Source organism: Microplitis mediator, chromosome 3, assembly GCF_029852145.1.
Source record: "Microplitis mediator isolate UGA2020A chromosome 3, iyMicMedi2.1, whole genome shotgun sequence".
Taxonomy (NCBI): domain Eukaryota; kingdom Metazoa; phylum Arthropoda; class Insecta; order Hymenoptera; family Braconidae; genus Microplitis; species Microplitis mediator.
This window is the reverse complement of record NC_079971.1, coordinates 1262628-1279649: the sequence shown is the minus strand read 5'-3', so window position 1 is coordinate 1279649 and position 17022 is coordinate 1262628. Positions and strand designations below refer to the sequence as shown.

Here is a 17022-nt window from a genome sequence, read left to right as displayed (position 1 = left end):
AACTCGTAAATAAAACCACAAGATTTAGAAAAGAAATTATTTATTTTAAATTAACGTACAGTTTAATCTAGTCCTTCTTTTTTCTCTTTGATGGCATCCTGAAAAAATTATGTAGTAAATATATGAAATATATAAAAAATATGACAGACAGGTATACGTTGTTGGTACTCGGGTAAAAGGAAATTTGATTCTCTGCAAGTTTGGTCTGATTACAAAATACCGTAGGATCGATTGTTAAAAAGTTACGTCGGGTTTAAATGTCAGGCGTTTTTGACAGCTGGAAGTTTATCTTCTAAACTATTGATCCCATGGTATTTTTCAATCAGACCAAAGTCGTAGGGAATTGAATTTCCGGTAATTTGAGTACCAACAATGTCTAGTTATCTTAAAATATTTGACAGCAGCTGTCAAAGTCATGAGTGGGAATGTAGCAGATGAGACAAATTTTTAATTACAAATAAACGAATTATGAAATTGAAAATATGAAAATTTAAAAAATGCGCATACTGATTTTCAAATTTTATAAATGCGCATTTTTTAAATTTCATTCAATTTACATTTTATTCACTTATTTCTAAATTTTTAAAATTGAAAACTGTCAGCTAAATTCACACTCATGTCAATGTATGTAACTGACAGTTAGAAATTTTTTAAATTCTTGAATAAATAATTAAAATGTGAAAAGAATAAAAATTTAAAAAATTCGAATTTAAATAATTTAAAAATCAGCGCGCGCATTTTTTCAATTTCATTCAATTTACATTTTATTCACTTATTTTAAAATTAAAAAAATTTATAACTGTCAGCTAAATTCACACTCATGTCAATGTATGTAACTGACAATTAGAAATTTTTTAAATTCTTGAATAAATAGGGCTTGTTCAGAAACACACTCTGGAAGAGAAAATATTCAACTCCTGCGTTCAGAAATATCCACTGGTCGAACCAGAGGTGCGATATAACATTACAAAGGTACTAATCACACCTAGATAGGTAATTTTTCACCTCCAGAGTGTATTTCTGAACACGCCCATAATTAAAATATGAGAACAATAAAATGATCCTGAAGTTAACCGACGTCTAATAATTTTTGGATTTTTTTTTAGACGATAAATTTTAAAAAAAAGAAATATTTTAAAAAATTGCACCTGTAGTTTTTTAAATTTTCTACATGTGCATATTTTTAGTTTTTATTTTTTTTGTAAATGTTTTGTTTAAAAAAAATCCGAAAATTTTGAATTGTCTGCTAACTTCAGGATCATAACAATAAAAATTAAAAAAATCGAATTTAAATAATTTAAAAATCAGCGCGCGCATTTTTTTAAATTTCATTATTTAAAATTTATAAATTATCTGATGTCTGCTACATTCACACTCATGTCAAAGTATACATCAGTTACCTTAAATCTTTCTTCAAAGAGCGAGAGTTCAGCAATAAGATCAGTAATCGCATGCATGAAAGCTTCGTGAGGTGTGTAGTCAGACGTAGTTTGAATTCTTATCACAAATTTATGCTCCAGAGGATGAGGGACCTTGTAACCGGCGAATAAAACGTGCGGGTCCTTGAGCAATTGGCTAAAAAATTTAAATAAAATAAATAAATAATTAAATTACCGTAAAAATAAAATGACTCCTTACTTCCTGATCATGTTCCCTAGAGTATGATCCTCTTTGTTGACAGTAAAAATCGCAGCATTCGGTACTTTGGTATCCTGCTCCTTGATGATTCTACAAGTGGGTTTAGGTTATATATTTAATTGTCATATTTATATTAATTACAATAATAATAATATTAATTTTAATTACTTACTTCTTTTCTCCTTCGTAGAGAAGAAATGACTCGAATGTTGGTGGCGCGTTCATTTTTGAACAATAACTTTAATATTTATTTAAAAAACTGACTGCTGATGGATCCGAACTTTAATTTTCAATAACAAAAATATGAACGCGCGGGTGGTGACATCTAGTGTCATTCAAATTCAAATTTTTTAGTTGTTCAGATCTCCAAGCGCTGCAAGTAAATTCTGTTTATTTTTTAGAAACGTTGATGAACGTTCAACTTGAACATAAACACACGCAGAAGTAAACATTTGCGGAGTTGAACCGAGACCTAGACCTGGACCTGGGTCTAGAAGATTTAAATTAACAAGCGAATTTAAATAAATAATAAAAAATGTCTTTAGCTGATGAATTGTTGGCTGATCTGGAGGAAGATGAAGACAAGTACAATCCAGATCAAGAGATGAAATATGTTCCTGATGTTTTACAGCAGATCGTGCCTATGGAACAAGAAGGTTAGTTTTCATTTTAATATTTATTTAAATATTAATGATTATAATAGTAATTGTAAAAAATAATTTAAATTCTAGATACGAAAGCAAGTTCAGTCCGAGAGCTGGCAAAATTACTGGACTCCCCACTTCTGCATAAAATAATAGCGCAGATTGAAAAGTACAGTAAGCTGCCGCGTAAATCATCAGATATCATCGGACCTGTGGAATCAGATGCCGAGTACCAGTTGATAGTCGAAGCCAACAACATGGCAGTGGCCATAGATGACGAGATAGTGACGATACATCGATTCGTTCGGGATAAATACTCTAAAAGATTTCCTGAGCTCGAATCACTGGTTGTCGGTTCACTGGAGTACGTAAAGACCGTCAGGGAACTAGGCAATGACCTGGATCGCACTAAAAATAACGAAAATTTACAGCAATTTCTTACCCAAGCCACGATAATGGTCGTCTCAGTGACGGCCTCAACTACTCAAGGACAATTGCTGACTGATGATGAGAAAGACGCGATTTGCGAGGCTTGCGACATGGCCCTGGCACTAAATAACTGCAAGTTAAAAATCTACGAGTACGTGGAGAGCAGGATGGCGTTCATTGCGCCGAATTTGTCGATAATTGTCGGAGCGTCGACTGCTGCTAAGATAATGGGAGTCGCCGGAGGTCTTACCAAGTTGTCGAAAATGCCCTCGTGTAATTTACTGGTACTGGGTTCCAAGAAGACAACGCTCTCGGGGTTCTCGCAGAATGCCGTTCTGCCGCACACTGGGTTCATTTATTACTCGGAGATCGTTCAAGTTGCGCCGCTGGAGCTAAGGAGAAAAGCCGCGAGACTTGTTGCCTCCAAGAGCATGCTCGCTGCGAGAGTTGATGCTGCTCATGAAAGCACTGACGGGCATATTGGCCAGGCTTTTCGTAATGAAATAGAAAAGAAACTGGACAAGTTGCAAGAACCGCCGCCGGTTAAGTTCATCAAGCCGCTTCCGAAGCCAATTGATCCTGGCAGGAAGAAGAGAGGGGGTAAACGGGTCAGGAAGATGAAAGAACGTTATGCTATCACTGAGTTCCGTAAACATGCCAACCGCATGAACTTTGCTGATGTAAGTCTTCATTTTTATTTAATTTTTTCAAAAATTCATCAACTGATCCATTGATTTTTTTTTAAATCCAGAAAAAAATTTTTTTATCCAGGAAATTTCAAACTTTCAAAGAGAAATTTTTAGCAGTAGAATTTTAAGTTGGTCATGTACAAAATTTCTATCGTTAATTAAAAAAAAAATTTATCAAATCGATTGATAGTTGGATGTCTAGCTTTTGATAACTTGATAATTTATTTATTTTTTTTTTTCAGATTGAAAGTGACGCGTATCAAGAAGATCTAGGCTACAGCCGTGGAACGATCGGGAAAACTGGAACCGGTAGAATAAGATTGCCGCAAATCGACGAGAAAACAAAAGTCCGTATCTCAAAGACTCTGCAGAAAAATCTACAGGAGCAGCAGTGGGGCGGCAGCACGACCGTAAAGAAACAAGTGTCCGGTACCGCGTCGAGCGTCGCGTTCACTCCGCTCCAGGGTCTGGAGATCGTGAACCCCCAGGCCGCCGAAAAGAAAGTTAATGAGGCTAACGCTAAATACTTTTCAAATACCGCGGGTTTTTTGAATGTCAAAAAAACCGAATAATTATTAAGCAAAGTAATAATAAACTCTATTTAAATAAATAAATGATATTTAAATTTTTATGATAACTTTTTATTTTATTATCTGCTTCATATAATTATTTCACAGGCATACAGTTCGATTGAGTAAATAATTAAAACAGTATTTGCGATAATAAATTATCATTTTATCTGGAGTACAGTAAGTAAATGTACTGAATATTAGCACCAACACTGACACTAATACCAGCACCAGCACTAGTACCTGTACCAATACCTGTACCAGTACTAGTACTGCTGTGTTCCGTATGAAAGAGAAGGAGAATTAGAAGGTAAAGACAGCCAATGATGACAAGATATTAAAGGTGTGTACGTTGGTATATAAAAGGAGAGGAACGTGGTGAGAGGAAAGGTGTAAGGAGTAAGGAGTAAGAAGTAAGAGGAAAGGAACAAATGAAAGAATGGGGCAAAGTCAAAGTATAATCCAAGAGTCAAACGTCTTGGTATCGTTCGTAAAGCGGTTTAACCGGCAGTAATACTTTATTATACATGTGCTCGTCGTGTTTAATACCACGTGACATCAATTATTATTATTTTACTATTATAATAATAAATAATAATTAAACAAATGGCCAGTTACGTTGATTTAAAAGCCGACTGGGCCACTCTCTGTCAAGAATGTCCCGAATGCTGGTCGGTATCTGGTGAGTTTTTATTTATTTTATTTTATCAATGGGTTTATTGAGGGATATATATGAGGCTTCATATATTTATTTAAGAGGTTTTGAGAATTGTTGGGTCGGGGACGGTAATTGTCCTGATTTCGGGACATATATTTTGTTTGTTTAAAATGTTTACTTAAAACTTTTTATTTTTTTACTGAGTACTAAAGCCGGTTGGAGGATTTTTTCATGAGTTAAATTTTTAGTGGATTTTGTAAACGAGAAATTCAAGTTTTAGGAATAATATATTTTATCGCGTGTTTATTTAATAGAATAAATACTCGTAAGATTGTTATTAATTTATATTTTTGTAATAGAGATGCTCGAAAGTACGGGTCCCATTAATGCGGTCTAATTGCTTTTATGAATGCAGACATTCGTCACGATATATTTCCTATAGTATATATTTATATAAAATATATATAAGATATACTTTCTTAGTATATTTATACTTATAGTTATTACAATTGCAATTGGATAATAATTATTATGAGGTAAAGTAAGAGGGGATATTTTAAGTAATTAAAAATATATATGTTTTATATGAATTATGAATATAGTAATTAATTATATTATAATTTATAGATAGTACTTGCGTATTTAATTATTTTCATGTAATTAAAATATGCTAATTTATTACACGAGTCAATAAACTTTGATTATTTTCTATAAGAATTTTAATTATTTACTTTTTTATTTTTTATCAATTTTGAGCGCGAATAGAAATTTTATTTAAAAATTTTAGACTTTTAGGATTGACGTAAATTATTTTCTGGCAATTAATTTTTTTGAATTTAAAAAAAATTAAAATGGCGCCAAAAAATACAAAAGTTTAATTTATTGAATAAAATAATTTTTTATCAATTTTGAGCGCCAATAGAAATTTTATTTAAAAATTTTAGACTTTTAGGATTGATGTGAATTATTTACTTGCAATTAATTTTTTTGAATTTAAAAAAAAATTTAATGGCGCCAAAAAATACAAAAATTTAAATTATTGAATAAAATAATTTTTTATCATTTTTGAGCGCCAATAGGAATTTTATTTAAAAATTTTATAGACTTTTGGAACTGACGTAAATTATTTACTTGCAATCAATTTTTTTGAATTTAAAAAAAAATTAAATGGCGCCAAAAAATACAAAAATTTAATTTATTGAATAAAATAATTTTTTATCAATTTTGAGCGCCAATAGAAATTTTTAAAAAAATTTTATAGACTCTTGGAACTGACGTAAATTATTTACTTGCAATGAATTTTTTTGAATTTAAAAAAAAATTAAATGGCGCCAAAAAATACAAAAATTTAATTTATTGAATAAAATAATTTTTTATCAATTTTGAGCGCCAATAGAAATTTTATTTAAAAATTTTATAGACTCTTAGATCTGACGTAAATTATTTACTTGCAATTAATTTTTTTAAATTTAAAAAAAAATTAAATGGCGCCAAAAAATACAAAAGTTCAATTTATTGAATAAAATAATTTTTTATCAATTTTGAGCGCCAATAGAAATTTTATTTAAAAATTTTAGACTTTTAGGATTGATGTGAATTATTTACTTGCAATTAATTTTTTTGAATTTAAAAAAAAATTTAATGGCGCCAAAAAATACAAAAATTTAAATTATTGAATAAAATAATTTTTTATCATTTTTGAGCGCCAATAGGAATTTTATTTAAAAATTTTATAGACTTTTGGAACTGACGTAAATTATTTACTTGCAATCAATTTTTTTGAATTTAAAAAAAAATTAAATGGCGCCAAAAAATACAAAAGTTTAATTTATTGAATATAATAATTTTTTTAACTTGCAAATATTATTTTACAAAATCTCCACTAAAAAATTAAATTATTGAGTTTTTTTAAAAAAACAAAGGCCAATTTTTGTGATAAAAAACCTGAAATTTGAATAAATTATCGATAAAACTAAAATAAAATTTAATAGGCAAAAATAGCAAGCAATTTTTTAAAGTCACCGTCAAGTCCAAAGTCCACGAATTAATATTCAAAAAAAGTAAATCCATAATTCAATAATGAAATATATATAAGCTATTGTAGTATAAATACAAGTGATAACACCAGATAGATAAGAAATGAAAAATAAAAAATAATTAAGTCCGTACAGTGGCGCTCTCTCATTTAGAATGTCTCGATAAATTTATCGCGGTCTATCGAGCAAGGTCGTCATGCAATATCACTCCACAGTGACGGAACAAAAAGCGGCGGCTTATGTAAAAAAAAAAAAATACTTGACTAAATAATTCCCAGGCATTTAAATTATCAGTGTCCAAGTGACCGCTGCTGCACTTGACTCGCGAAATAAAACTCAAGCCTCTAAACCTCAAGTTTAAGTTCAAAATTCAAAATAACTGAGCGCCATCGCTGGGCGCACAAAAAAATTCAAATAAAATTCAAAATTCTGTTACTCCCCCAACTATTTTGTTATTAAAAAATTAAAAATTACCGCGCAGTCGCATCAAACGCTTTACTATCTCCGGTAACATTTTATTGATCGGCAAAAATCAACAGCGCACTGATGTATAAATGAACTAGGGCGTCGCAAGTGCGTTTCGCGTCTCAAATAAATTACACATATACTTCATATTTTATAAATAAATAACCCGAGCTTTGGCAAAAGTGTTTGTGACGTAACAGTAATTAGCAGTTAATTATTTAAAAAGTTTTTTTAAAAAAAAAGAGGGAGGATCTGTTGACTTTTGACATCCGGGGACCACCTGGCATTTATTTGCTCCGTTAAATTAACGATCGGCTTTCATTTAAATGAAATAATATTTAAAATATTTGAATAAATGATTTAGTAGATTTAGAGAAGGTGGTATTGTATTGAGTAGTGAGTACTTAGCAAAGAGTTGTGAAGTGTATTGAAGCTAAAGATAAAAGTACACGAGGATAAATAATGAAACGAAGTGAAAGTAGATTTCGTGACGGAAAGCGGAGCACGTATTGAAATCATCGAGACGTTAAGGAATAAGAACAAACGGCCTTACCTCCAGCAAATATTTTATCAATAACCGATTATTTGAATAGTTGTCAATTTTTTATTTTTATTTTCGTTTATTTGTACGGTTGTTATTTTCGTACGAGATCGGAGTAGGAAATTTAGTCGATGCTCCGGGACTGAGGTAAGAAGTCAGGTGGTTCACCGGGGTCACGGCTCGCGAGCAACGTCTGTAGTGCACCGGGTATTTATATTATACTTGGATTGAGTTGCACTGAGGTTTGAGGCGGAATTGAGGAATGGAAGGCCTCAGAATGAGTCTCACCGCGTCCTCATCTGTCAATATTCGCAGTCTTGACGACGAGGAAGCCGATCACAATATGCTCCAGGGTAAATTTCACTCGTTTATTATTTATTTATGTCTATTTTATTGTTATTATTATTTTTTCGCTGCTAGCTCTCGGTAGTCTAGTTTTCTTGATAAGATAATACGCTATTATTATTTATTTTATGTTATTAAATAATTATTTATGTAAGAGTAATACCGACTATTAAATTTTTAAATTTTATTTTTAAATGATCACTTATTGATTTTTTTGAAAGGCCTAGGGGTACACAGAAAAAACAGATATCTTGAGTCAAGAAAATATTTTTGAAGAGAAACGTTTTCGGGAACCAAGTCAAGATTTTCTTGAGCCAAGAGAATTCGTCTTGGTTGGAGATTTCTACTTTATCTGAGAAAATTTAGGTCTCCAAAAAAATTTTCTTGAATCAAAAATATTTACCTTCAGTCGAGAATTTTTTTTTTGTGTGTATAAGTATGGTGAATCGGCCCCGGAAAGATATTTGAATGATACTTAGAGGAAATCCGTTTCCAAGAAAATAAATATTATGTAAAAAATAGAAAAATTTTTTTTTCTCAGCATTGGCTTGACCGATTGGTCGAAAAATTTAGTATCTTTTGGGAGTTCATAATAGCTTTAAGATGATATGCCATCTATTCTCTTTCTCACACACATGTGAACGAACGGAACTGTCCTTGTTGCACTTACATTAGCAAATGGAAATTTAAAATGAGCCGTTCTCAGATATAAACTGCAATTTCCGAACGAGAAACATTTCATTCGATAAATAATGAGTTTGCGCATCGAATGACATATTTTGTTTAATAATTTGGGTCTTTACCTGTGAAAACGGTTCATTTGAAAATCACCTGGTACACTCTCTTAAAAAAAAATAATTAACAGTTTTATAGCTTCATGAGATCCTGGAAAAAAAAATTGTTTTTTTCTTAATTTTTTTTTCTAACTATGATAAAATTTTGGAACAATTATGAAACTATTTTTTTTCAAAGCCTTATGTACTCCCCTATAACACATAATTTTTTAAGATTTTTAAAAAAGGTACTCCATCGTTAAAAAAAATAAAAACCATTTTTCAGCTCAATTAATGCATCTATTCAAAAAGTTTAGGCTATATTTTCTTAATTTAATGCATATTCAGATAGTTTGTAGCTATCAGAAATAATATTTTGTATTTAAAACAATGACAAAAATTTTTTCATCAATGTAAAAAATTAAAATAGTTAAAAATAATTAATTATTTATTAATTTTAATAAATAGTTTTAAAAACAACTTTTTGTTTTACAGCTTGCAAGCTTTTTAGTAGAAAAAATTATTAAAAAAAAAAAAATTACTATTAAAAAAATCAATATATTTATAATTAATAAATTTATTTCATATATTTTATTTACTGAGTAGAAATAGAAGTTAAATACCTAGAAGTTAAATCGATCAATAATTCAAAGTTTATCATGACGACGGGGGTTCGAGTTTCATTTCAATTAAAATAATATCAATTTCCCCCTCACGAATGAAAAAAGTAAATTTCACTTGATATCAATGCTATCAATATTATCAATACATTTATATACTTATATCAAATCAATAGTACATTCAATAGTCAATAACTGCTTGCCCTCACTGCAGGCTTTTTTTTTAAATTCTATCTCATATATAATAGTTTCTAAAACTCTTATCCATAATTAATGGCCCAAGTACTCATAATTACTCCGTATTTCAACACGACAATTAATTTTAATCCAACACATTAGTGTTTTTTATTTTTATTTCATAATTACTTATTTAAATTATTATTACACTGAATTAAGTAAACATTCTTATTTATACTAGAATTTTTTAATTGCGTAACTTAGATTACAGTACTATGCCCGTAATAGGACAATTTTCGACACTAGCCCCCACCTGTCCAAAAATCTCCAATAAATTCTCATAAATTTTTTTTTTTTTATCAAAACCAATCAGAAATTTCGTATTTTTTATAAAAATTTCTCAGATATTTTCATCAAAATTTATCGAAATATTTTTTTATCAATTACCGGAAGTCCCATTTATTGGTCGATTTACTCCAGAACTTTAAAAAAAAATTTTGAGTGAATTTCAGTTCAAAAAAGTCAATTGGCGCCTTTCGTTTTTTTGAATTCAAAAAATATAAATCAATAAATTGATCAAACAAACATGAAAAAAATATATATAAATATACATATCAGTGATATTTATTACAATAGTATAATGGGAAAAATAATAATATGAACAACAGTAAATTAACTGTCATTAAATTTATTTAATTAAGCATAAAACGTTGACTGATTTTAGAAAGTATTCTCATTATCTTGACTTGACATACGGATAATAATCATGTAGACCTTAACCTTCGTGATAATTATTATCATTACGATATTTATCCATTTGTCTATAAATATATATAACCGTTCGAAAATCACGTTGATAAAAATTGAAGTCGAAAAATAATAATAACCGTGATTACAATGATTATTATTATTATTGTAACATGACTGGTAACAAAATAGAGAAAACCGAGTCCTACTTATCCTTCTACAATATGATGTACGATTGATACAATCAACATATCATCTCGACACCCTCGTTACTTCATCAATACGGCTTCATTCAGGTGTCTCGTTCATGTCTGGCATTGTCTTGGCACAATAAAAAAAATTGCTAACAAATATCATTGCGGCTCATTGTTCATTGTCTTCTCAAAAACTCTCTATTAAAAGAAATAATAAACAATATTTATGATTATGTTTTTTTTATAGTTTTCATATTTCGTTTCGTTGATTTATACACTGTAAAAAAATTTTTAGACCCGGTGTAGTGTAAATGTCTCGGTGTAAAAATTTTGGTGTGAAAATTACACCAAATTCGGTGTTATACTAAGGCGGCGTGAATTTAAAATTTTTACACCGCCAAACGTGTAAAGAAAATGAATCATAAAAATATATAAATGTTTAAAATACTATTTAATATCTACATAGAATTAATGTAGTTATTGATTAAGTAGTTAAAAATATTCAATGGTCGTTTGTTGCTCGTTAATTAAAATTAAAACGAGTAAAACGGAATGGTGTAAAAAAATTAGATTACACTGTGTTCAAATTACCCGGATGGAAAATTTACACCGAAAGATTTTCATACTACACGGCCGTGTAAAGTTCTCCGGGTCCATTTTTACACCGAAATTTTTTACAGTGTAGCTTTGCAAGAAATTTAAAAAAAAATCTGAAAAACGCTAAAACTTTTCGCTGTTTTCGAGCTCAGAGTCGAGATCTTCGATCGACTTTCTATAAAATTTCTTAGACGACGATCCCGATCAAAATTAAGGCGTTCGTTGAATGTTTGGAGGCCTCGTATCAGAAATTCTTCTGAACGAACGGTAGCACACAGAAGTCAAGAGAAAAAATTTTTCTTCTCAGCAACGAGCTCTGAGTCTAGATTTGAATCGATTGATCGATCTAGAAGGTGTCCGTTGGATGTTTGTCTCAAGAAAATTTTTTTTAGCCCCAAGAAAATTTTCGTTTTCAATTCATGCAAAAAATTTTTTAGTAGAAATCTTCTCTGACCAAGACAAAATTTCTTAGCTCAAGATAATTTTTTTCTGTATGTATTTTAATTAGTGATTGAAATTTTATTAGAAATGGATAAATATTTAATGAATAAATTTAACAGTGATTAATTAAATTTAATTAGAAGCGATGCTTCAGTTTGTTGGCTGGCTAAATATATTATAATATGTACATATTGATGAAAAATTTCGAGGTGAAAGTCTATCTTTTTCTTATATGGTTGATAACCCGATACGGATAGAAATCGACCCCAGTTTTGTTTCCGTAGTTTGCTTTATATTTTTTCTTTTTTTTTTCAAACATTAAGACAATAACTCATTATTTTTTTATCGATTGTTCGTTTTAATCGGGGCTTTTTTTTATTTATTTCTTTTAAATGATTTGCATATATGTATACACAAAGACGTTTTTTGTTTAATCAAGTTATGTAGAGATAAAAAACTTGAGTATCTTAATAAGAAAGGTGTGAAAGTGCATACGAGCACGGATAATTCGAGCAATCGAGTAATTGGTCACTAAAAATAATCACGGCATATTATGTTGTATTGCATGCATATCGAGGTTACAGAGTTAAATATCGCCAATAGAAACCATAATCTTCATGAAATGTAGACATTTCTCTGAAGAATTTAATTGTTTTTGTCATGTTATTTTATAACGTGAGAATTTCGTGTTAAAATTAATAAAAAAAAAAAATAAATTCTGTAATTTTATTTACAAACATGTTTACAATCATGTCTACATGACTTTAAATGCCTCTAGAAACTCTTTACTGTCAGCTAAAACCTGGTAAATAATTATCGAATTTGAATATTTCAAAAAAGACCGCGGGCTGGACTCGAACTGCCGACCTGTTGACTAGGTCACTTTATTTATGATTTATGACATATTGGAATTATCTAGACACTAATTGACTAAATAGAATATAAATGTGATACCCAGCAGTTTAAAAAATTTTAAACTTCCCGCTAAAAAAATTAGGGAGTTGTAGTCTCATTTAAAATAAATTCCTATATAATTTAACAAAAAAATTTTTTAAAAATTTAATTTTTATACCAAATTTCATAAGCGGAGTATTTAAAAATTTTTTATTGAAAATAAAAAGCGCTTGTGTTCTATTACGGATATAGAGACCGCGAGCTGGATTCGAACCGCCGACCTGATGACTAGGTCACTTTTTATTTATGATTTCTGACATATTGGAAATATCAAGACACTAATTGACTAAATAGAATATAAATATAATACCCGAAAAAAAAGTTTTTTAAATTTCCCGCCTAAAAATTCAAAAGTTGTAGTTTCATTTAAAATAAATTCCTGTATAACTTTTAACAAAAAAATCTGTCTATCGGTTGACCCTGCGGGCCAGCCCCAAAACTTCCCGCTGTTTTCGAGCTCCTTGAGCTCGAAAATACTATTGTATCCCATTCTTTTCGAAAAAAACCGTTTTTAGCATTTATTTTTCCCACGATATCTCACGAACGAATCGACTGATTTCAATGGTTGAGGCGGCAATCGACGTGTTTTATTGAGTTCTAGAGCTGATCAAATTTTGAAATTGTTTGGTTAAGTCGTTTCAAAGATATTCGCAAAAAACCGTTTTTTGGCATTTCTTTTGCCCACGATATCTCACGAACAAATGAACCGATTTTGATGGTTGAGGCGGCAATCGACGCGTTTTATTGAGTTCTAGAGCTGATTAGAATTTGAAGTTGATCGTATAAGTCGTTTCTGAGAAATCAATAAAAAACTAAAATAAAAAAAAAATTTTAATTCTTATTCTTTGTATAACTTGTAAACTACATGACCGATTTACCCCAAAATCTAATCAAGACTAAGTTTTGGTGAGCTCTTTCGATTGCCACCAAGTACGTTCAAATCGGTTCATCCGTTCCAAAGATATCGTCGGACAAAAAAAAGTTCACACACACACACACACACACACACACACACACACACACGGACGTCCACCCGGGAATAGTCAGAATAGTTTCCTAGGACCTCAAAACGTCGACATCTGATGAAAACTCGATTTTCGAAAATCGGACCGAAACCAATAACTTCCCTTTTTTGAAAATTTGCAATTTTCTTAGCGGGAAGTTAAAAATTCTTTCAAAATTTAATTTTTATACTAAATTTCATAAGCAGAATATTTAAAAATTTTTAATTGAAAATAAAAAGCGCTTGTGTTCTATTACGGATATGGAGACCGCGAGCTGGACTCGAACCGCGAACCGCCGAGTTGTTATCTATACCGTTTTAATTTATATGGCACATTAAGATTATCAAGAGTCTAATTGACCGAATAAGATACTAATTACACTATTATATTAACTTTGTTTCATATCTCTTTAAAAAAACTTGTAAAAATAAAATATAATAAAAGTAAAGGCTAGTTAATTAAAAAAATTACAAAATAAAATGAATGTATTACATATATTAAAGTGTAGGATGTCGGAATTCACATACGCCCGCGAATTAAAATAAATAATAATAATAATGTGTAAGCCAGAACAGGAGCAGTGACATGAGTTTATAATAGACAAGACAAGATCTCAGAACTTGGGTTTATTATACACATTTCACTTTCCCATTCACATATATGTTTAATCCTCATATCCATATATATAATTCAGATAAATTAATTTTATTCCGCAATAGCATATTTTGGTATTTAAATTTTTTGCTTCCCTACTTAATTACAATCATTACTTTTTTCATACTCCATTCTCACCTTTTTATTCGAAATATTAATTTCCGGCGGATGTGCAAGGCCATTGTTTTTTTAAAAGTCTCATTATTGTTTACAATTTCAAGTACACGTTAATATAAATAAAATAGTAGTCAATTAAAAAGTAAATAAATAAATAAAATAAATATTTTATTTATAATTTTACCCCGAGCTTGAGTTTAAATTTAAGTCTCCGTTAATTTTCCCGTTGATATATATGGATATAAATATATATATGTGTACATGTAATTAAAAGGATAGAGATTTATATAATAAAATAAGCGCAAGGTGAGTGAGTGCAGTATTATATACAAAATAACGGTATCATCGGGTACTGTATGCTAGTTGATGACGAAGGTATGCACTCTACTCACAATAACTGACTCCTGGCCGTGCCCTATTCGTGCCTGGATGCCGATCCCGCAGTATCTCGTTTGCTCCTTGCCTACAGACTCACATAGTTATCGTATATCGTATACTTTGATTATTGCACATATAATATAACTATAGTTTTATAGATATTCCGTTTTTTTCCACGTCATTAAAGTTTGACCTGGAACGTAAAACACTCTAGGACTTTAATTATCCCGGTAATACACTGGGTCAATAATCGTTCAATTAATTTGTTTGTTATTAAATTTAATGACTTTTTCGACAGGAAGAAGGTTTTTAAGTAAATCGCTTTTTAAAAGAGAAAATATTTAAATAAACGTGATATTTTTTTTACGAAAAAAGACATTTTTAATTTAAACAATTTTTGTTTTACTTTTTACCAATTAATTAATTTTAATGGAAATAATTTTTTATGACTGAGGTCTGATTTATTTAAGTATGGGGAAGTCATGAATTTATAGAAATTTTTTGAACTTAAAAACGGGAGACTTGAGACCAAAGTAGATTTCAATAGATTCTCTGTAAAAAATTTACATAAGAGCTCTTGAATTAAATGTAAAGTATTTTTTCAGCGGGTCTAAGCTATCATATAACCCGTTGCAGAAATATTACATAAAATTTATTACTAGTCGGTCTGTGTTCCGTGTAATCAACAACATTGATGTTGTATATCATGTATGATAAAATTTTTTATTACATCACTTAATAGGTACTTATTTACCGTAACTTTATTTCTAATAAATGACAAAAATTATCGATGACATTTTTATTACACTTTCAAAAATCGGAAGTTAATTCGAAGTGATTACGGATTTTATTTAAATCCGAACTCTTTCTGCTATTCGGTTTCTGCACAGAAAAAAAAGTTTTTTTGGTGCAAGAAAAATTTTTCGCATCTCAAAAAATTCTTTCTCGCCCCAGAAAATTTTCGTTTTCAATGGAAAAATTTCTTAGGTCCAGTAATAATTTTCTTGGAGCGAGAAAAAATTTTTCGCGCCAAAACATCTTTTTTTTCTGTATGGAGCTTAAAAAAAATTACTCTGCATACGAAGTAAATAGGGAGTTTCAATTTAAAAAAAATTGCCCTTGGGAGTAAATTTTACTCCAATAAGGAAACTAAATAAAAATAAAAGTCATCCGAATTTAATCTGCGTTTACTGCGTAAATTTTTTACCGCGTATTCATAATAACCGTTAATTAAAATCAAATTTAATAGAAATTTAATTTTTTACATAAAATTAACAGTTTGTACGGTAATTCATATTTTATAATAAAACTATTATTCGATTATAAATTAAAACATTATAATATTTTCTAGATATCAAAACAATTATATATAATTATAATCACATTATAGTATAAGTAGAAAGAACCTGATATTATAAATATTAAACAAATAATAATAATATTGTTTATCAAATAATCCGTAAAATCCGAGAATACTTTCGTGCCCGGTAAAAGTGGGTATTCAGTACGATGATCGTCGTCTTGTTACAATCGATGCGTAATTTCTACCTGGGCTCTGTACTGCCGACGCTTCTTATTCCATGAACAGAGCAACGATTTCTCTAATATAACTTGAGTCCAAGATCAATCACGCCTTGCAAGCACGCGATCCTTTTATATACAAAGTGATATATTTATATACATTTAATCCGACAATTAGATGATCAATCTTAATCCGCAATTAAAGAATATTAACTGCATTGATTTTTACAATCAATGCACAAATAAATCGCTATTTAAACCCAAGGGAAAGTTATTTCCGAATATTTTGCTTTTGTATCTTTTTTAAATTAAAGTCGGCTAGTAAAAGTTTTATAAAAATAATATTAGAATCCGTAAAACAATAAATCGCAGTGGTAAATTGTGATGACACCTCTGTTGGTAAGATTTAAAAGATACTGTCAAACAGCGAAAGTATTTCCTGTTCATCGCTGGTACTTGGATCTTTTTTTACTCTTTTTTTTCTTCTTAAACAACATCTTACATTACAGTACACGGTATCTTCACTTTTAAATTAATTTATGTCAAGTCTTCTTCATATGAGGCATTCAAATTTCTCATTTATTTTTTCCCATGCCTTGTCATATTTTTTTTTTTTATTAAACTTTTATTTCCTTTTACATTTTTCAATTGTACGTTAAGACGTTAATTTATTTTTTTAAGTTGTTTTTTTTTTTGAGAAATTTTTTTATTATTATTGTTATTGATATTGTTTTTTTTTTTTTGGTGCAATGTAAGGTAATGAAAGACATGATAATAGTGTAAATTTACATTTTAACAAGAGAATAAGAGGAGTCACGACAATCCAACACG

At 29.7% G+C, this 17022-nt stretch overlaps 3 protein-coding genes across 4 annotated transcripts in view; 2 read left to right on the top strand and 1 right to left on the bottom strand.

Moving 5' to 3' along the window:
* Positions 1-23: 23 nt before the first annotated feature.
* LOC130665679 (DNA-directed RNA polymerase II subunit RPB11) lies at positions 24-1967 on the bottom strand. Its single transcript, XM_057466170.1, has 4 exons — positions 1811-1967; positions 1639-1728; positions 1401-1575; positions 24-98 (listed from the first exon to the last, which is right to left on the bottom strand). The coding sequence occupies exons 1-4, from the start codon at positions 1861-1863 to the stop codon at positions 63-65; spliced, it is 354 nt and encodes a 117-aa protein (XP_057322153.1). The 5' UTR covers positions 1864-1967; the 3' UTR covers positions 24-62.
* A 96-nt stretch (positions 1968-2063) lies between these two features.
* LOC130665674 (U4/U6 small nuclear ribonucleoprotein Prp31) lies at positions 2064-4100 on the top strand. The gene is made up of 4 exons (XM_057466160.1): positions 2064-2294; positions 2370-3391; positions 3643-3984; positions 4078-4100. Exons 1-3 carry the CDS (start codon positions 2174-2176, stop codon positions 3970-3972), a joined length of 1473 nt encoding a protein of 490 aa, XP_057322143.1. The 5' UTR covers positions 2064-2173; the 3' UTR covers positions 3973-3984; positions 4078-4100.
* Positions 4101-4335: 235 nt separating this feature from the next.
* LOC130665672 (cerebellar degeneration-related protein 2) overlaps positions 4336-17022 on the top strand; it is a 41032-nt gene continuing 28345 nt past the window's right edge. Inside the window, exon 1 of one of the 2 annotated variants that reach the window (XM_057466157.1) lies at positions 4336-4651. In XM_057466157.1, coding sequence (XP_057322140.1) covers positions 4576-4651 — 76 coding nt within the window. In that variant the 5' untranslated portion in view covers positions 4336-4575. Of the gene's footprint in view, positions 4652-6943; positions 8023-17022 lie in introns of those variants that run through there. The other variant, XM_057466156.1, reaches the window with a different exon arrangement.